Below are 21,373 nucleotides of genomic sequence, written 5' to 3' on the forward strand. Positions count from 1 at the left end.
GTAGTATATACATAAAACCCCAAAAGCCCTACCAAAAACACAGTTCACTGCATGCACAATTCCACACTTCTGCCCTGGGGAGAGTATGAGGAAACAAACCGCACGTACCAGATGTTAGACACATCACTTAACGCAGAGTATAGAGTAGAATGGGCATATGAATATGAACTTGAAAATGAAACAAAAATAGAGACAAAACAACCAATTTAAAAAAAAAACAGATGTGGGTTTTACTCTGGGGAAAGGTGAAGGTCAGTTCTTATTTTATCCAAACAATTCACCCACTCCTACACAAAACCTATTTTATTTCCTCTATAGAGAATGGTATATTTAACTCAAACCACACTGTTGAAAGTAGCTCAAAGAGATTTTTAAACAAAGTCTACTGCTATTTGTTATAGGTCACTGAGGCTACTATGTCACCAGCCTATTGAGAAAGAAAACAATGGTGCACACTCTTGCTGTATAAAAGTGTACCAATTGGATTTTGCAACTAGGACATTACAGAAAATAGTTTGTGCAAGTGGAAGCTGTTTAAGAACACAACACCAATAAAGAGTTTCTCTTTGTACATATATCCACATATACATATACCCCTAGCCAGAAATCAAGGACCTAAAACCAGCACTTCCATTTAGGAGCATAAGATGTGCCACACAGGAACCATTTATATGGATTTTGTTTAAACAATCAGTTTGTAGAAACTTTCATATAGCAGCTGTCTCAACAGGCTTTATAAAAGGTCAAGATGCCAGTATAAAATATGAATTTGTATGCTGGATGTGTTTTTGCAAACTTTATTTTATTCAACATGTTCATGTTTTTCCAAACATTACTTGTGGGGGGAGGGGGAGATTCAGTTTTCAAATAGATGTTTGGAGGGGAAACTATTCACTTAAGGCCCAATTCAGCAAACACTTTTAAGCATGTGCTGAAATCTCATTGACTTCACTGGAACTTGAGCATATACTAGTGTTATGCACATGCTTAAATGTTTTCCTAAATTGGGATGATTTTCAAAATATCCAATATCCCAGTCTGATGAATGGAGGTGTGACAACTTGTTCAGAAAAACAAAGATCCAAAGTAAACATTACGAGATTTAATGTTGGATAGTCATTAGTTAACAGAGCTCTAACAGAATGACCCACTAAAGATGTAAGGATTTGCCAGCAGCAATCTTACTCCTCTTTTGGGTAGTCTGCTTGGTTATGTCTCAAGAATATCGTTGGTCAAAAATGCCAGAGCAAAACAAAAAGAAGTAAGGCTGAAGCAAAAATAAATATAAGAAATGAAGGTCACAGTTTCACCAACAGTACAAGAAAAGAGCCCATTGGTTGAAGCGAACTGAAGACACAGTAATCTACTATTATTTACCTCAAGGTCAAGAGTAGCTCAGTGTTCAGAAACTTCTTTAAACAACTTGATGAGTGGAAGTGCAAATGCACAGAACTGATGAAAGTATAACTCACATTGTCACACCACTTACAGGAGTGCCAAATGTAAGAGACAAGAGACCTTCTGAATGGGACCTTCCAAAATAACATCCAGCAGACTCATTTCCCTGATAGCTTAATAAGGCTCAAACCCAGGTGTTTTTCTTAATGTCTTATTACTTTAAATGAAAAAATGAGTTACAATTGACTTACTACAGTTTCAAATACTTTAGAACAACAACCTATAGGCCAAATTCAGAAGTAATCTTTATGGCAGTGTGAATTAGACTCCCTTATGATTTTTCCATTTGCTATAAGAAGAATTAGAATAGGCTCCAAGAGGGAGAAATGTTAAATCTTCCTTAATATCAAAAGGCAGCATGAATCCAGGGATAAGGCACCAAATTGAAATTTAAGAGGTCTGTCTGCTTCTCCTAATTCTGGCGGGGCATATCACTTTATTTTTCTCCTCCTGGAGACTACAAATGGCAAATGTTAGTCAAATCGCTTAATGCGGTACTGGAAGGTGCTTAGATAGAACTTGTCTCTGAGGTGCCACAGTGCGGTCTATGAGGATGTGAACTGTAGAGCACCCTGTCATGTGTAGACCCTGCTGGCAGAGACTAAAAGGTACCTAGTTTGCATTAATGTAGTCTTGCTTGAAAACAGTATGACATCAACGCAAACTAGGTACCTTTTAGTGTCCGCCAGCAGGGTCTACATGGGGCAATTAGAGCACATATTAAAATGTTCCACAATTCGCACCCCCATAGACCAGACTGCAAGTGCCCTGGAGACAAGCCCTAAAGTGATAAGGGTACAATAAGATCCAGTATTGTATTGTAGAGTAAGGCAGTGGTTCTCAAAGCCGGTCCACTGCTTGTTCAGGGAAAGGTCCTGGCGTGCCGGACCGGTTTGTTTACCTGCCGCGTCCGCAGGTTCGGCCGATCGCGGCTCCCACTGGCCGTGGTTCGCCACTCCAGGCCAATGGGGGCTGCGGGAAGTGGTGTGGGCCAAGGGACATGCTGGTCGCCCTTCCCGCAGCCCCCATTGACCTGGAGTGGCAACCTGCGGCCAGTGGGAGCTGCGATCGGCCGAACCTGCGGACGCGGCAGGTAAACAAACCGGTCCGGCGCGCCAGAGGCTTTCCCTGAAAAAGCAGCGGACCGGCTTTGAGAACCACTGGAGTAAGACATTTCTCTGCTTTACCTTCCACCATCAGTAAAGTGGGGATGAGGATACTGACTCTCCCTCGTAAAGTATTCTGAGAACTATGGCTAAAAAGCCTAACATAAGTGCTAACTATTAATTAATTTAATTAATTATTAGTATGTCTGGCTGCTATGAAGATTCTGAAAAGTCCTAAACACATTTCCCTAATTAAAAGCTAAATGAGGAAGTCAAGAAATGTCTGTATACTATTTACACAGCAAACCTTAATGAAAATGAATGAAAAATGTATTAGATAAATAGAATTTTCTTATGTGTCAGAACATGTAATCTATTCGTATCAGGAATAATATGCTCTAGTCAAAAGTGAGACTATGTTATGCTTTTTACTGGGTTAGATATCAGACACTCACATCATGGGGATCAGCATAGTGTACATGATAAAAGCATCTGAGAGTTGAGTGTAATTTACACAAACTGTAATTTGACAGAAGCATAATCCTATATTTTAAGATTTGTTTTTATGTTTTGAAGAAGTTCATTGCATTAGGCATCCACTTGGTGCCCTGCATCAAATTGCTGAAGGCCAGATGTTGTAACCAGCTGTGCTAAAATAAATGGTATCAGTGAAATAACTGTAGAATGTGACCACTTACTGTTAAATTTGTAGTTACATCTTTGGGAGTTTTTGTAAGTAGGCTGTCCACAGTAAGAGATCAGATTACTTATATTGTACATCTGAAATGTACAAGACCAAAATAACTTGTCAAAAAATATGATGTTTGGGGGAAAGTGAAAAAGATGGAGGTCAAAACTAGTCCTCCAGGAATAATATCTAACATCAGAAGAGAATGAAGGAAACTAGGTGAGGTATATTTTAGCTTGGATTCAAACCAAAAGGGTAAAATAATTTTGATGCATAAACCTTTGTTTTTCATACAAAAGTCAAAATTGGCATACCCACATGAGTGATTTCATATGCTCAGGAAAGACAAAATGTAGCGTACAAAATGTAATCCTATAAATGGGGCTTATTATGGCGAAATACAAAGCATGGTCTCAATGTTCATGCTAAGAACTGATACAAAGGAGAAACCTTTTCTAAATTTGTAACTGTTGAATTGAGAGCAACATAGAGATTTTAACACTATCATGTAGCATTTTCCTCCATGCTCTAAAGAAAAAAAAAAAAAGTCTTGCAAATAGGACCTGAATCTGCAATTGGATCCACATAGGCTCAAGTGGGCCACCCACACTGGGTAGATTGCAGGATCAGAGCCTCTACCCCAGGAAAGAGAAAGAAAAATCACTCTTTTATTTTGGGTTTTAGTGCTCTTTAAATTGATGTAGATTCCATGCCAGTAAGCACTCCACAACAACCTAAGGCCTGGTGTACACTTAAAAGTTTTGCCAGCATAGGAAAAAAAGTAAAAAAAGTCCTTTTGCTGGTGTAGCTCATTTCACTTGGAAACTTGTGTAAGCTACACTAGCAAAACGTTTTTGGTTTTTTGCCTGTATAAACGGAACCTACACTAGCAGAGTTTGCCAATTTAGATATACAGATACAGTGATCCCAGCAAACATTTTAAGTACAGACAAGGTCTTCCAGCTGGTCTGAGCAGGCAAAAAAAATTATCTGTTTTGAAGGAGTCTTGTTGCAAGTAAATAGGTCTAGTGAATTTTGTTACTGAATGGCCTTTAAATCTGAACTCCCCACAGTTTACTTGCTTTCCTTCAGCAGAAAATTCAAAATGTTCTAGAAAAGAATGTTGTTGCCAGTTGAACACGTATCTATTCTGACTCTCCAGTTTGCAGCAGAGTGCTGCAGGGGCTGCCAGCCTTGGGGAACAGCAGAACCTTTGTCAGAGTTTTGAGAGTTCTTGTAAACCTTAATGGTACAAACCCCGGAGTACAGTCCCAGTTCCATGGGAGACAATGATTTCTGCTCCACCCCGTGCTCACCAGCTTCACAAACACCGCATATCTGAACTGGAAATCCTCCCTCCCCCCTTCCCCCACCCCCGACATTCAAAACAGAGAAAGAGAGAGCAAAATCCATCACATGGGACAGCAAAACCTTCTGATCTAAATCAATAAGGGCTAGAAAACTGTACACACAACTATTCCTAAATCATTTATCACGGTGAATATCTTGGAACCCTAGCTTTATCAAAACTTATTTTACACTGTAACAGAGGGAATAAATGAGCTGTGAAAAACAAAAAACCATTATCATTCTAGCCAGATTTCTTTATCTTTAACTCAAACTATGCTTGGCTATTCACTGACTCCAGCATTTTATCAGACCAGACAATCAAGTCTTCTCAACACAACCCCCCCCCCCCCCCCCAAATATAGGAGTTTGCCCATATGCCAACTTCAGCTTTTGCTAATAAAGGTTTATCGTTCCATACATATTCTAACTTTGCTAAAATACAAAATGATATCTAATCCTGACTGGACAAGCACCTATGGACACCCGCAACTCCCTGTGAATTCTGGCCTAAATTCCCACCAGTGGTTTTCAGTGCTTCAGTTTTTAAGTGCCCAACTTAAGATCACTTCTGAAAAATCAGAATGTTTGAGCCAAAGTCAGTGTCAACTTCTAAAAAAGTTTGGCTATAATAGCATTTAATGGTGAGCCAGCAGGGGATCAACAGGTACTTCTACTGGGACTAGATTGAAAGGATAGAATGACAAGTTCTGCTATGAGGGTAGGAAGAGCTATTGCCTTGGTATCTTGCTGTTGATGGATTTGGAAGGATTGATTTGGTGTTGGATCAAGATGTGACTGGGTTAAGAACTGATCTGGGGTTCTCTTAAGTCTCACCATTCTGGAACTCACTGTGATTTCTATTTCCTTTGACAGATTCACTGTAGAAGTATGAACAATATTCTGAATGGTTAGGAAGTGTACTATGCAGTGGCAGACTTAAGAGGCAGAGTGTGGTCAGCAACTGACCAGCATGAAGTCCAATGGTCACATGTCCTTAGGCTTTTTTTAAAAGATAAAATTCAAAAACCCACCCCCAATTAAACAGACATCACGGCCTAAACAAAAATAGCATCCACCCAAACTGCGTCAGCTTGTGTATTTCCAGTTGTTGGAACCTCACACCACACTCACACTTTTCCTTGCCAAATTTGTTCTATGATGCTGTTGCTGTCCAGCTCCAAACTTGCTGTCTCATCTCTCTCAATCGCAAGGAGTGCAAGGACACTCAGCCATGTCTGTTATCATGTTGAATGCTTGTAGATTTTCCATGTCTTAAAGTGCTCATTGCACGTTCAGCACTAGCCACTCCAACTGGTATGGTCAGGAAGAGTTTCCATTTCCAGTAGATCATCATCAAGAGAGCTGGACACTGAAATTCAAATAGATCTGGACCCCAAGCGACAAAATGTACAGCGCTGTGTCCTTTGTAAAACCATACATCTTGAAAGACAGTCTCATGACCCAAGTCTAAAGAAATCTGAGTATTTGCATGTGATTTTAAGAAATCCTCCTTTGACTCTTCTAAAGTTTTATTTTGAAGTTGCCAGGGATGGAGGAAACCAGAGAGTAGATACCTCTTGAAATCTCTCTCACATCAAAATTTTAGTTCCCCAAATATATTGTCTAAGACCTTGAAATATTTCCTTCGATGGTTATCCTTGGCTTCTAATACAGAATCATTTACAAATTCATCATCCATGTGGCATACACATCTCTTAATGTAGCTTGATAGTTTGCGTTTTCAAAACCCACTGCTTCCCACCTGTTCCAAGATTCTTTTACAATTTCCTCATACTTTTCTTCAGACGTGAGTTTCCTGACTCATTCACTTTGCTCTCAAATGTCTAGAGGACCTGGAACATGTCAATTTTCTTTTACTGAAGGATTCCAGAGGCTGCAACCATGCTAACTAAGATTCTATGCCACCATAACAGATTGAGGTAGAACATCCAAGCCATCAAAGACAGGTTGCTTTATCAAAACAGGTATTGATACTATGACCTTTCGCAAACGGTACAGTTGCCACGTGACTGCACATGCTGTTTGCTCCTCCCCTGAACAGCATATTGTTCCAGTCACTGTTAACCATGTTGTTTTCCAAGTTTCCATATCCCCAAACAACAAAAATGTAACAGCATGCATAATCTGAAAGATAGGAGTATGCTATGCCATTTGACATTCAAATCTTCATGTGGTGCATTTTTAATTCTATCAAATGAAGATGGAAAATGGCAGTTTGTAGAGGGGGAAAGGAAACTGTCCTTTTGGCCCATCACTTTCAATGGCTGGCAAGGACCAATCTGTAAAAGCATTCACAATTGCTCAAATGATAAAACTGAATCTTGAAAACAACTTTTATCAGATGGGAATATCAAATTTATTGCAGCAGGAAGACAGCTTTGGCCTGCTCCATTGTTGACCTGTTCATCTCCAGTGCCCTTGGTTTTGCGTCTTTCAAGTTCATTGATAGCATCTTTGGATATTTTTCTTTCTTTTCTTTTTTTGGTTGTCACATCATCTATGGGATCTTTGGCGTCATAGCTCATCTTCCACTGTGCTGGTTTCAAGCAAATTTCTCTGGAAATATATACTATAGGTGCAACTTCAGTGGACTGCACAAATTGTTTTCCTCACAAACCTTGACACAATAACAGATTCGTGCTTGCTGAATTGAGAGGCAGCTCTTGACTTTCTACTTCAGACTGCAGGAGTTGATTAGGAAGTTTACAAAACGATAGTTTCTGGTCTTTGGAGGCAGTTTGTAATAAATCTTTCTTTTCTTTTCTTCTAAAACTAGACTTGTATTTGATTGTTTTCATTTTCAGATATCTTCCAGTATGAGAATAACTAAGTTGGAAGTATAGGCCTAAATAAAGTATATTTTTGTGCTGCTTCATATATCCTACAGTTGTGAGGATAATCCTAAAAAAAGTTGAATATAAAAGAGAGAGAGGCAGAACTAGATTGCGGCTGGCTGGGGAGAGTGCTGTGGGGCTGGGAAGAGGCCACAGCAGGTAGACACACATCTCTCAGTGTCCCACAGCAAGAGCAGGCTATGGAAACAAGCTACAATTGCCGACAGAAGTGCCTTCAGCACTGGAGCATGCCCAGTGGCTGTGACCGCTGCAGGATGGGTTAGGAAACTTCTACTGCCACCAGCCAGTGTTGGGCATGCTCAAATGCTGTAAGATTTTGTAAAGGCATTGCAGGAAAGGTAGGTGTAGGTCCCCTGGAACGCCTATAAAAGTGGAGGCTGATGGCCAGGGGCTGTGTTAGACACATGCAACCCCTGCAATTGCTTCAGCGCTGAGGCAGCCAGGAAGTCCCTTGCCAGGGTGACTGACTCAGTTACTTGGGAGGGTGGGGACCCAGAATCGAGTGGGGTCAGATGTTAATGGAATTTCTGGTGCAGCTGCTCAGAGTCCCATGCACTTGAAGGCTGAGGGCTGCTCAATCATACAACATATGACCAGTGGAGGTTGCTGCCATTATTTGTGGCGTAGTGGAACCTCTAGGAAGAAAAGTGTGCTGGTCCCTAGTGCCCACATTTGAATTTGCCCAGGGAGAGTGCCTCTAAAATGATGGCTCTACTATGAATTCTGATTGACGGGACCACCAATGGCAGACCATTTTGGTCAGAGGCCCCTCCTCCCTTCCCATTGTCTGGGCGAATTCAAATACTGACAGCAGGAACCAGCATGATGCCCTTCTTAGAGCCTGACTCCTGTTTGGAGGGGGAAAAAAACATTTCTTTTGCATTAATCAGATACCAATGGAATGATAATTATGAATGAAATATAATGCTCTAAGAATTTCAAGCTCCCTACAGCTTAGTGTATGGCCATATCTGGTGCCTTGCCCATCTGACTGGGAGCTTAAATTCACATTTTTTACTTTCAGCGGTACCGGTGTGCTCAGACTCTAATTATAGGATTCTCACATTTTACCACCATCAGCTGTTGTTCAATCTCAGGCCTAGGGGTTTTTATCTAGTGATAGAAATCTTCAAAAGTTCCTATGTGAGTATGATTTGCATAAGGCTCCAAAAGTTCAGATTCCTGTCCAAACTTCTCAAGTCTGCAAAGGTAGGATAAGAAATCTCTTAGGAAGAGACACTCCCGATTCGCACTGTGGTCAAAAACTAGAAATGAAAAACACTGCAGCACCTCAAAAAATCTGTCATGGATGTGCCGATTCATTCTATTAACACGTGAGTTTTTTTTCCTGTGAGCTCTCCAAAAGGGAAATAAATCAACATTTATGACTGCAAGAGTATGTCAGCTTCTGTCATGGCCTCCTTTGCTGCTGGCATCAGAAATAAGTATCTAGAGTGAAATTCTGGCTGTATTGAAGTAAATGGCAAAACTCCCATTTACCTGAAAAGATTCCAGGAGTGAAATCCTGGCCCCATTCATCAAACTCAAATTAGTTTACTTGCTATAGCACTCTCTATTAGCATATTTCAAGTCTTTATTACGCATTCCTCTTCCATAAGAAGAGGATTCAGGATGCTAGGACTTCGGAGGGCTAAGGGGTAGTGCGCAGAACTACCTCCTCATCCCCATCCCTCTCCCTCTCCTCGCCACCAGTATGCTACCTCTGAATGCAATGTGACAGTGTTATTTTGTTTTCTTTTCTAGTGCACTTTACTGAACCTGCTGATTTTGTTGTTCTTGCCATGAAGGCATCAATCATTGCAGCCTTCTTTGGTAAGTAAGTATAGACTACACAAATACACATACAAACATTGTCTAGGACTGGGTCAATGACTTTGGGAAAGCGTCCATGTCATATGAACAATGCAGATCTGAATGATGCAGACATTTTGGGTTCCGTAGTGAATGCCAGAAATGTTTGCTAAGAAAGGCACTCTCCTGGGGAAAGAGGTATCTGAGATCTGGACAAAATTACAACGTCATGGAAAAACTTTCAAAGATGACTGAAAGACCTGGAAGGGACACTTTCGTTCTCCAATCCAAGTCAATGGCTAGCGGCTTCCTGTGTTTATTTAGGTCTGCCACAGGTAGTTGGGCTCCCAGTAGAAGATGCAGGAGGACCTTGAGCAGCTATATTCAATCCTGGTTACCCCAGTTTCTTGATTTCCCCACCCAAAAAAATTACATTAATCACATGGACTGATCATTAGACTGCACATGGGCTGCAATAATTACAGTAGACTAGACGATTATGCCATGTCTAAATCTTAAAAGCCTCCTCCAAGGAAGAACAATGTGTATTTCATGCTGCAAAGATCTTCTTTTATGGGTTTTTTTTCCTGAGTCCAAAGAGGATGCAGGACCTTTCACATGATCAAGATGATATTCAGGGAAAAGGGCTGGAAATATACCTTGCTATCATGTTTAGGATGTTATGCAGGAGAGACCTGCTCCTTTAGAGAGCGCGTAGCAGCTCCAAGACCTTACACGAACAATCTGGGTTTGGCTGAATGGATCAAACATGATTTTTTTTTGGTGTGTTTTAGTTACAAGTTTCTCTTTGATAGAATCCGCCCATCATCTTGCCTAGCTGCATCCTCCATCACTAACTGTGGTACTCCATCACTAAGTGGGAACTGTCAAGGATGGTTGGATACTCCGGGTTAGCTATATTTTCCCCTTCATTTTAATCTGCTCAGTTCAGTCTGCCACAAGGCAAGAGACCAAGGGCTTGATTATTTTCTCTAGACCAAGGTCTGCCCTAATACTACATGTAACCCAGCTGAATTCACTGACATGACATGAGGGGTCAGTCAGGGCAGAATTTGGTCCTTTCTTTTTGATGGGTTCTATTTTTAAAAAATGGAAGAGCCTTTTGTCCCCAATTGTGCCTCCCATTGTCCCCACTGACAATTCCACTTCTCTCAAGTAACAGAGTTACCAAGCTTTGTTTGGAATGCCTGCCATTTGAAGTAAGTGGCTCTCATACTCAATTTACATAGTGTGGCATGGAGGCAGGGCACTGCTCCCTCCTTTGAACAAGTTCCAAGAGCTATTAAGTCCATGCACTTGCTGGAAGAAATCTGTAGCAATTTAGGGATGGGAAGGGAGGAATAAGATTGCTATGGCACACTCCAGTCAGGATTAAATTTAAACATATTATTATAGTGTCCGTTCACACAGCATGGGGAATTCTAATCCTCTCTAAAGTAGAAGAGGAGTTAAACTGAATTTTATGTATTAGGTTATTGAAGAAAGAGTGGAAAATGTTCTCACTGTCAGTGCGTAATGTGGAGTTCTGACTGCAGTGCCCAGAAAAGTGGGACAGTTCCTCTACAACTGGGAGCAGATTCTTCATCCCACATAAGCTAAATTCTGATGCAGTGGAGTGGGGGGAGGGAAGAGAATACTGCAGGGAGCTGGTTGCTGCTCCCTGATCTTCAGCCATCCAGCCCCATGTAAATTAAAGCTGGACATGCAGCCTCCTGAATCCATCCCTGAAATGAAAAGGATTAGACATAATCCACAGTCTAAGCAGATTTATACCCAACCCACAAGCAATATTACCTCCTCTGCAAGAACTTCTCAAAAGGGAAGGTACCTGATACAGAAGCAAAACACAAGATAAGCACCCACCAGAGAAGCAACCATCCTTGACAGTTCCCACTTAGGGCAGTACCACAGTTAGTGATGGAAAATCCACCTAGGCAAGATGGTGGGTGGATTCTATCAAAGAGAAACTTGTAACTAAAACACACCAAAAAAAAATCATGTTTGATCCATTCAGCCAAACCCAGATTGTTTGTGTAAGGTCTTGGAGCCACTACGCATTCTCTAAAGGATCTATATGTACCTTAAATAAAAAAAACTAAGTGCAGATATCAAAGCCTATGGATTAGGGGACCTATTAGACGAAATTACTAAACATGCATTTCTAAACTCTACATACAGAAGACAGGTTTCAGAGTAACAGTCGTGTTAGTCTGTATTCGCAAAAAGAAAAGGAGTACTTGTGGCACCTTAGAGACTAACCAATTTATTTGAGCATGAGCTTTCGTGAGCTACAGCTCACTTCATCGGATGAGTCTCAGGTAGCCCTGTGTAACAACAGGAGAGGTGTGGATTGCACAGAATTTGGAAATAAATATCTAGCTATATGCTCCCCTCCACTGTGAAATAAAGACAAAGGCAAAACTTCAACAGACCTGTGGAAAATGGGGAATGAGGCCACATGGAGGGGAAGGCTACATGGCATGCTACTCTTCATAATGTGCAGCTACATGCAATGAGCATCCTACAGTACATGACAAAATCTTCAAGTGGCTCCATGTAGCATAATTCCCATCTAAAGACTTGCAGTTTACAAAACAATGCACACTGTAAGTTACTGCTGTGCAGAGCAGCAGTTTATGTCCCTGCTAGCATCATGGTGACTCTTCCCATCTACATGCACACAGTCACAGTGGGGTACCACTGACTGGATGAGGCATGAAGCACCACACTGCCATTGCTGGGGAAGGATGTGGATGAGAAGTTGCAACAAGTGTATGTCCAGCAATCCACTAAATATTTCTGTGGAGCCTTGGACTCAGTGTATTCAACAGATCGTGCCCCCCAGCCCAATCAGATCCACAGCACTGTCAGGTCTGCCCCAGGCAGGGGAGAAGAGCATGAATCTGTGCGTTTAAACACAGTCAAGGATCTTGAAAAGCACATTCAACTTCTGTGTATTTCTAGCCACAAAAGGCAAGGAACAAGGTCCTAAATCAGACTGTGAACAACTGCAAATACATATGGGACTCAGGAGGGTGAGCATGTTTGTGATCACTTCAGATAAGCTATTACCAGCAGGAGAGTAGGGTGGGAGGAGGTATTTTTTCATGCTTTGTGTGTATATAAAAAAATCTTCTACACTTTCCACAGTATGCATCCAATGAAGTGAGCTGTAGCTCACGAAAGCTTATGCTCAAATAAATTTGTTAGTCTCTAAGGTGCCACAAGTACTCCTTTTCTTTTTGCGAATACAGACTAACACGGCTGTTACTCTTAAACATGTTTGTAATGCAGGTTAATGCACAATATAGTACCTATAACAAGTCCAGAAAATTTAACATTTTTGTATGACCATTAATTAGCAGACAGCCCTATAATGGTAAGTGAGATCTACCTGTCACCACCATATAGTTAACTCCCACATTAAAAAAAAAAAAAGCATTGAAATAGTTAAACTATAAACCTCAGCCTCTGGTGATACATTAACTGTAGGAGAATAGTAATTGCCAAACCAAATCAGGTCAGTGGTCCATCTAGTCTAGCAGCCTGTCTCCATCCGAGCCCAATACCACCTGCTTGGGCACTAAAACTTTCATCTGTGCTGTGTTAAGGAATAACCTGCATATAGGGGAAGTTTCTTCCTAGCCAACCCCTCCCTAATCCCTCAGTTAATTGTTGGTTTGTGCAGCCATAAGGCATGAGGTTTTCTATCCCTAACGTTATTTAGTCTATTTTATATACTAGTGGGTGCTCTCATTACTCATGAAAATGTCTAATCCTTTCTTGAGCCTGTTAAGCTCTTGGACTCAATTGCATCTTTTGGTAGTGAATTCCCGCAAGTTAATTATGTATTGTGTGAAAATGTAAGTGTTCCAACAGCCAGTCAATCTCTACTTCCCTACAAACAAACAAACACACACCACTGAAATATATCTTTTCAAACAGAATTCTACTTGTTTCTGGAAAAATGTTAATTTCATTTTTTAAAACAGGTTGATTAATAATAAATCTGAGCTGCAGAAAATCCAGGCACAGAAGCATGTGCTGAAAGATGCTGGCAGTTGCCTGTTTACCTGACATTGTATTTTCTTTGTCTTAGCTTTGTTTCTGACTTGTACATATGCAACTAAAGAAGCTACAAAGAAGAACAAAAAGGCTAAACTATGTAAGTAGTCTTAGCAGCATGCCTAATTGCTTCAAACAGGAATGTCCAGAAAAACAAACAAACGGAGTGAAGCTATGGCTATCTTCCATCAACTCCTTGGCGCTTCTGTTAGGAACCATCAGGAAGATACAACAATACACAGCCCCTTTGTGTAAAACATATGCATCACATAATGAAATGTATATATCAAGTGAAATATATCTAATACAGCATATGGCATACTACATATAAATAAATACTCAGATACCATAGTGAAGAGCCTGGTACAAAAGCCTAGGTAAGAGACATAAATATGTTGAAATACACACACTGGAAGGTGAAACCTGTGCATCTTAACCATTGGAAGGGGACAAGGACTTCTAGCTATAGGACTTCTAGCTACAGTCCCAAAAGGACTTTTCTGTGCATTCAGTTTTGCTGCATTGGGTGAAATTCAAGCCTGCCACTAGGTTGTATAATCTAATTGGTGAAGATAAAACAGAGCTTAAGTTTATATTTATATCCCTTGTTTGCTGTGCATAGCAGTCAAACATTTTTAATGGTTTACGGCAAGATCATAGCATTTTGCCACAGCCTTGCCTTGGCGGGTGAAACAGAACCATATTACCACAAGGGGAACACTGGCAGGCATTCTGCCTCAGGGATGCATACAACTCCCAGATCTCTCTTCTGCCCCTTTCCCCCATTGTATGACCACAATCTATCCCATAGTGATTAGAATCTTTTAGATTACACTGGAGATTTCCTTGAGGGTCAGAAATGGCCATTGACTTCCTCAATCCATCTTTTGTTACAACCTTACCCTTGTCATGTATTTATGACGTTACTTGCAAACACCTCTTGTGCCCTGAAGGCATTCACCCATATGCTTAAAGAGGACACTGTTGTGAGTTACATGGTTACAGAACTATTGGAGTATTAAATCTAACTTTTCAGTTTTTTTGCATTCACAGATGTACCTGAGATAGACTGCGATATCAAAGCAGGGAAGATAATCAATCCAGAATTCATTGCAAAATGTCCACCGGGATGTCAAGACATAAAATACCGTGTTTATGGCACCGACATTTATGCTTCTTTTTCCAGTGTGTGCGGTGCTGCTATTCACAGGTCAGCAGCTTTAAACTACTGAGACACTGCAATACAGAATTATAATTCCAGTGTAGGGGGTCATTGGCTTTGCCCTAAACCCTGCCTGGTCTTTGCAGATTGGATTGTAGGCCACAATTCTTATAAAAAAAGAGTATAAGAGAGAGACAGTATTTGATGTGACGGGTCCAATCTGAGAGCGCTTGGCACCCAAAACGTCTACCGAAATCATTTGTTGTTCCCAGCTCTGCCACTGGCCTGCGGGGTGACCTTGAGCAAGGCACTTCACCTCTGTGCCTGTTTCCCCATCTCTAAAGTAGGAATAATGACACTTTGTTGCAGGGGGATTTGAGATCTACTGATGAAAAGCGCTGTAAGATCTACATGTTAGTTATTACTGAGTGTGCTCAGCACCTTACAGGAGGTGCTCAGACTTTTCCAGATCACTCATTTATGGATAGCAAATTACTGTTGTCGCACTATTTTATACCATCACACGTGTTCATGGTGTCACATAAATAATAATCTCACTAATAATATGTAGGCACCATAGGTTATCATGTCTCTTGGTAGGACTCTTTTTAGTGATCCAGTTTAAGCTAGAAAAAGACCCTGAAAACATCCATTGAAAGCATCTGCTACAAACCAGGGGCACAGGTAGCCTCCCGGATCAATGGGTACACTATGCATAATTGCCAAGGGGGCTCCAACCACCTGAAGCATGACCCTCTACCCCAGCACCACAATCCTAATCCCAACCCAGTGTGGAAGGGAGGGCTGCGGGAGTAGTAGTGGGGCGGGAGAGCAAGTCCACCCACTCTCATCCTGTAGTGGTAGCTCCTGTCCCATGGGCTGGGCTCAGCTCCACAAATTGTGACCGGGCGCTCAGGTTCAGCCCAGCTGCTCATGACTCCCGCTCCCAGTTTCCCCTCCTCACCAGGCTGGGAGGAATGTACATTTGGCTGTTTTTGCACTCTGGGGTGCAACTGAACCCAACCCACACTAAAGCCATCCATGCTCCAAATACTGAGTGACATAAACATGGCACAGAAAAAACAGAATTGGTGAAAAGGTACTTTACAAACTGCCACACCAAACTGCAAGCAATTCACTGGTGGAGTATAACGTAAACTGAGAGAGACACACTGTGTGGATAAAAATCCTATGCATCTCTTTATTGTACCAGCTAGCTTTTATGTATATAGACCACTGCCATCTGCTGGCTGAAGTCATCTGCATTCAGGTGTTTGTTATTGAATTGTCAAGTGACTAGCTTACAAAAAACAAATTCTTCCTTCAAAATACTTGTGTACAATTCCCATTGACTAAAATGGGAATTGTGCATGAATATCTAGGGGCAGACAGGTTTGAATTGTTTTTGACACAAACACAACATAGGTTTCAGAGTAACAGCCGTGTTAGTCTGTATTCGCAAAAAGAAAAGGAGTACTTGTGGCACCTTAGAGACTAACCAATTTATTTGAGCATGAGCTTTCGTGAGCTACAGCTCACTTCATCGGATTCCACGGTATGCATCCGATGAAGTGAGCTGTAGCTCACGAAAGCTCATGCTTCAAATAAATTGGTTAGTCTCTAAGGTGCCACAAGTACTCCTTTTCTTTTTGCAAACACAACATACTGATCGAGAATGTAGTTTCTCCTGTTGCTTAAGTGGTAGAGGCCTATATTTTTGGAGCAGAAGGTCTCAGTTTTCTCTAGGTGCCATTTGTGTTTGGATTTGTTGACTATTCTGAAGTGTGTATGAAAGCTGTGAGTTTCCTTTCCTTCTATTGCCAGCAACAACTGAAATTATTCAAAGAGAATTGTAAAGCTCTAAGTTACTTTTCACCATTTTATGTTTCTCATTCCACTTAGCTTACACACTATAACTAGACTTCTCTGTTTACAGTAGCAGTCCCTTCTTGGTTTTCAAACCAATGCTTCAGTGTCTGGGTTGCAGAAGCTGACACGTCTTACACATTAGGATTCATATAATGTCATCACACATGGTAAACACTTTGTAGCATTCAGCACACACACAAGCTGCCATGTTTTCCACTGATTTTAGTGGTGTTTCTTTTGATTTACATCAGGGTGAGATCAGAATCAGGCACAACCAGATACAGGTGATACATGGCTGATTTCTTTCGAACAGGGAAAATTCTAAGTTCTGTGAAATAAAGGGGGAAATTACCCTCCTATTTGTCAAAATTTAGTTTAGATTCTTGGGCCCTGAATCTCGTCCTACTTACATATCCATAAATCACAACTCTCAGAGTTAATGTACGTACCATGGTATAAAGGCAGTGAGATCTGACTCAAGCTCTAGAGTCCAGAATGTTAGAAGTTTTATGCTAAATCCTGCCTGACTTAAAAATCCAACTGGAGTCAACACGGTTGCACAAAGTAACTCAGGAAAGAGTTCTGCCCTTTTTTTCCTATAATTCTAGGGCTGGTACTTCAGGAGCCAGGGACATGTCTGACCGGCAGTGCCGGTTCAGAACAATGCCATCAGACACAATTAACTTCAGCCACATACTGACAATTGAGTCAGGTTAAAATACAAGACCCCTACGACAGCTGTAAGTGCACAAACACTTCTTAGCCGCAGACTTCTTCAAGTGGCACCAAGGACTGTTGTAACCTCAACCATGTCATTTAAAATGAGAGAGAACACTTTCCTAACTCTTGTATAGTTGAACATTTTCTAAGTTTTTCTGCCTCATTTCTGATATCATTTAACACTTCCCGACCCCCTTTTGTAGTGGTACTATTGACAACTCAGGAGGGAAGATCCTTGTTCAGAAAGTTGCTGGACAATCTGGTTACAGAGGGAGCTTCTCCAGTGGAATCCGATCCTTGTCCCTACCACGCTGGAGGGAGTCCTTCATTGTTTCAGGTACTACCCTCCTTCCTCCCACAAAAAAAAAAAAAAAATCTACAGAGCTAATTCAGTTATTATGTTATACTACCACACTTTAAAGTGACAGGTACTCTATGCAAAGGACCTGGCCAGTTGAATGCATGACCAAAGCCCCATCACCCTGTTGTGTTGTTAAAAGCCCATCCAAATAAATGGTCACTCAGAGTAGACTGTATACCTTCATAATTTGATACCTCTGCTTTCTTACATGCTTTGATGTGCAGTGAAATAGATAACTGTGTTGACACAAAGTATCATCTGGGGCATCTGAGTTAGCACCCATTTAAATAGATGGGGTGGTTCACATCTCAGAGCTATTGTCTGCCTGAATTTGCAGAGAGCCTGAAACATCTGTTTCAGTTAAACTCACTCCATGCTTTGAAGCTTTTCTTCTTAACCATAAACAGCAAAAAACATTTTGTTGCAGTTATTGGCCACAGCAGGCAGTGCCAAGGCTCTTTATTAAAAGAAATACATATCCTAATTAAAAAAGATTACCAGTCCCATATCTCAAACCGTATTCAGTGAATGCTCTTCAAGTGACTCTGATGAGGCAGCATCCTGTCTTAAGTGACCATTTCAGCGTATCCTAAATGTATTAATTACAGTTCTGCTCCACCTCTAGGTAGCAGCCGATTTGTGTTGGTCCATTAAATTCTTTCCTAAGTCAGATTTTGTTGTCCTGAATTCCTCCCCACCTCCATACCAACACTCTACAACAACTTACACTAACTTAGGGCTTGTCTTTCCACCCCTCTGGGCACATGCTACACTGTAAATTGTAGAATGCTCTGAAGTGTTACGCTCTCACTGCCCCATGTAGATCCTACTGACACACTCCAATCTAAAAGGTTCCTAGTGCACGTTGATGTAGTCCTGTTTCAAACAGAACCACATTAACATACACTAGGAATCTGTGAGAGCATGACACTTCAGAGCGCTCTACTGTTTACAGTGTGACACGTGCCCCAGAGGGGTGTAAAGACAAGCCCTGAGAGTCCCAGGACAAATTCAGAGGTGATGTGTAAATTAAGTCCCCTTACACTCACCTCTACCAATGCACAGAGAAGTCTAAGTTAGTACAGGAGGTGCTAACTTACGTTGTTTTATGTTGCTTCTGTATTAAACCTCCTGTCACATAGGCGTGCGATGGTGTGCACATTTCCACTGCTTGGCTAAGACAAGTAACCAGCTACTATTAGTTAACTACGAGTATTTCAGGCATACCTTGTGGAAAGATCAACACAGCACAAATGTATGAACAGCCATTCCCGAGAAATTCAAGTGAAGAAATATTTTTTCCTGTGAACAGCAAATAAGGGGTAGGAATATGATCAAACTGAGCTGTCATTTGGAATTTGAATGAATGTTTGTGGATGCTCTTTTTGAGGCTTTCTAACAGCCCAGCCCTGGCTCACATTTTAGGAGGATTTACTTTGGATAGTTGGGAATTTCTGGTCATGGCCGAATTGCCTCTGGTACTTGCTTTCTTCTAACAACCAGCAAATTCTAACTTTGGGCTGTAAAGGGAAAATAGGATTTCTTACCTGAATTGCTGCTCAGCTTCTACCCAGTGAGCTTTGGAGTCTCTCACAACAACACCTTCTGGTTACATTAACTCCATGGAACAGAGGGTGCAGAAGAAAGTTACAAACCTACGTAACAGAGATGAGAAGACTAGGTTCAACCCAGACTGGGTACACATAGGAATGATAACATTCAAATACCTGGAATGAGGCCCCCAACCTGCCTGTGCTTAATTGTATGCACTGTGAGTAGCCTTTCTGAAATCAGAGTTTAAGGCCAGATGGGACTACATCACAGGCCACTAAACTCCACTCAGTTACCTCTGCGTTGAATCCAATAACCTGGTTGGACTAAAGTATTACTGCAGTTCAGAGATTAAACTATAGCATGCCATGGGCAGAGAATAGGAGGGACTGAGGTACACCAATGCCCGAGGCCCCTGCAATGGCAGGGAATTGATTGGGAGAGTCAATGGGAGTAATCATAGTAGCTCATGCAGAAAGAGAGTTGTATTTAAAGGGAAGGGAGTCCTTACTGGGCCTTCTGAAACATGTGGTTTTCTTTGTGAGGAATTTAAAGGCTAAAAGATGGAGACCCATAACTCTTCATCTAGTTCTGCTTTAGTTGGCCTGTGGTTGGATGCAGACAAACCCCACTGGCAAAAAAAAGTTTACATTTGTTTACAATTGTGAATTATTAATTATAAGAAAAGAGATGCATAAAGACTAGAAATACAAAACACCAGAAAAGCCAGCTGAGGCATCTGACTCCAAGACAACTTTGACACCTGAGCTGAGAAATTGTCTATACACCAGCCAAGTTAGTTGTCAGCATATCAAGAGCATACCTGGTATTGTATGGTGAAAGCGTGCTGACAGTTTGTTCCCAGATAGGAAACTTACCAGTTTAAATATCACAAACTATTGGGGTGAATAAGCATCTATACAAGAGACTGCAGAAGAGGAACAGTTAAGGGACCTGGCCTGTGAAGTGGTGTGACACAGGAGGAGTGGGGAACAAGCACAAGGCCTGGTCATCAGGATTGAAGTGGTGAGCAGACTAGGAGGTATGCAAATAGATTCGTATTCATTTTCAAGCTCCAAAATGTCTTGGCACTCATGTGAATGACTCCATTCAGGTTAATGGGAGTTTTGTGGCTACTAGGTAAAGAAAAGAGAGTCCCAAATGTCTGAGTGTGCTAGTGACAAGTAAGTGGTGAGAGGATGGGGAAAATTTCACCTATGCACCTATTTTTCAAACATCCATATGTTCAACAATACTCAGGTTTTCAACCCATCTTTAACAGCAACCCCATCTTTTAACGCATATTATGGTTATACAAACTCCGACAGATTTTGTGGCAGCTTTCTTGTCAGTGTAAGAGCAGCATGATTGCCAGACCAAGAATCAGCTCTCCATTTAGAGCAGCTCCCACGGATGCATGGAACACACATGGGACACAAACAGTTCTTTACCAAAGACGCCAGAGCTCACCGAGTAGCCAGCCACACTGAGCAATTTAGCGTTAGCTGCACATTTGCAGACATTATTTAAATTACAAATCAGATGTAGCATCAGATATTAAGACAAGAGCTGACTTTCACACCAGTTGTACGTCAGTCTAACTTCCTCAACTTCAGTGAAGCGACTTCTGACTTATAGCAGTGTAAGTGAGCGCTGAAACTGACCCTCGCATCTTGCCATGTTTAGAAAGGGAACTTAAGCAAATTCACTTCATCATCTGGTGATTTTATTGGTTACAACAGCTCAGGCTTTCAAAGGAAATGGAATAAAGGGGCTGGAGTTGCTACGAAGAGATTGAACTGGGGAACAAAGGCAATGCTTCTCTGACTCAACTATTGTCCTTACATGAACTATAGATTCACCTATCCTTACACCGGCATAAACCCCAGCAGGGGCCCCTGGTTGTAGAAAATCCACTAGGGGATGAGGCTCTGGCAGAACAAGACTGCCACACAACTCAAAAAGTAAAGGCTGGCACCATCTGACGTGAGATGTTGCCTTGGTGATGCTGATCCAGTGCCTCTCCTCAGTAGCACCTACTGGCAGAGCTCTTATGGAAGTTAACGCTTAAGCAGAAACACCCCCTGTCATCCACACTGGTACATCACCTCTATGGCACAGTTGCAGGAGAAGGGGAGACAATTACTGTAGCTGGGGTAGGGAAATGCAATTCACATCCTTCTGTGCCAACTTTTCTGAATCTGGCCTATAGTATAGAGTGTCCTCTGGCTTCTCTAGTACTGTGAACGCAACAGCAGTAAAGCTACTACTGAAGAGAAGTCCTCATAGCCACCTGTGTCAATAGAAATGCCATGTGGTGTGGCACTAGAAAGG

At 41.5% G+C, this 21,373-nt stretch overlaps 1 protein-coding gene and 1 long non-coding RNA gene across 3 annotated transcripts in view; one reads left to right on the plus strand and one right to left on the minus strand.

Moving 5' to 3' along the window:
* LOC311518187 overlaps positions 1–21,373 on the minus strand; it is a 109,958-nt gene that overhangs the window by 85,150 nt on the left and 3,435 nt on the right. For both annotated transcript variants that reach the window (XR_014710915.1, XR_014710916.1), the window contains exon 3: positions 19,036–19,143. This is a non-coding gene — a long non-coding RNA (uncharacterized lncRNA). The remainder of the gene's footprint in view (positions 1–19,035; positions 19,144–21,373) is intronic.
* VIT (vitrin) overlaps positions 1–21,373 on the plus strand; it is an 81,069-nt gene that overhangs the window by 12,423 nt on the left and 47,273 nt on the right. Inside the window, exons 2-5 of the mRNA XM_084623746.1 lie at positions 9,243–9,311; positions 13,411–13,476; positions 14,430–14,586; positions 17,331–17,464. Of these exons, the coding sequence (XP_084479872.1) occupies positions 9,281–9,311; positions 13,411–13,476; positions 14,430–14,586; positions 17,331–17,464 (388 nt within the window). The 5' untranslated portion in view covers positions 9,243–9,280. The remainder of the gene's footprint in view (positions 1–9,242; positions 9,312–13,410; positions 13,477–14,429; positions 14,587–17,330; positions 17,465–21,373) is intronic.

Source organism: Lepidochelys olivacea, assembly GCF_965140295.1.
Source record: "Lepidochelys olivacea isolate rLepOli2 genome assembly, chromosome: 3".
NCBI classification, from domain to species: domain Eukaryota; kingdom Metazoa; phylum Chordata; order Testudines; family Cheloniidae; genus Lepidochelys; species Lepidochelys olivacea.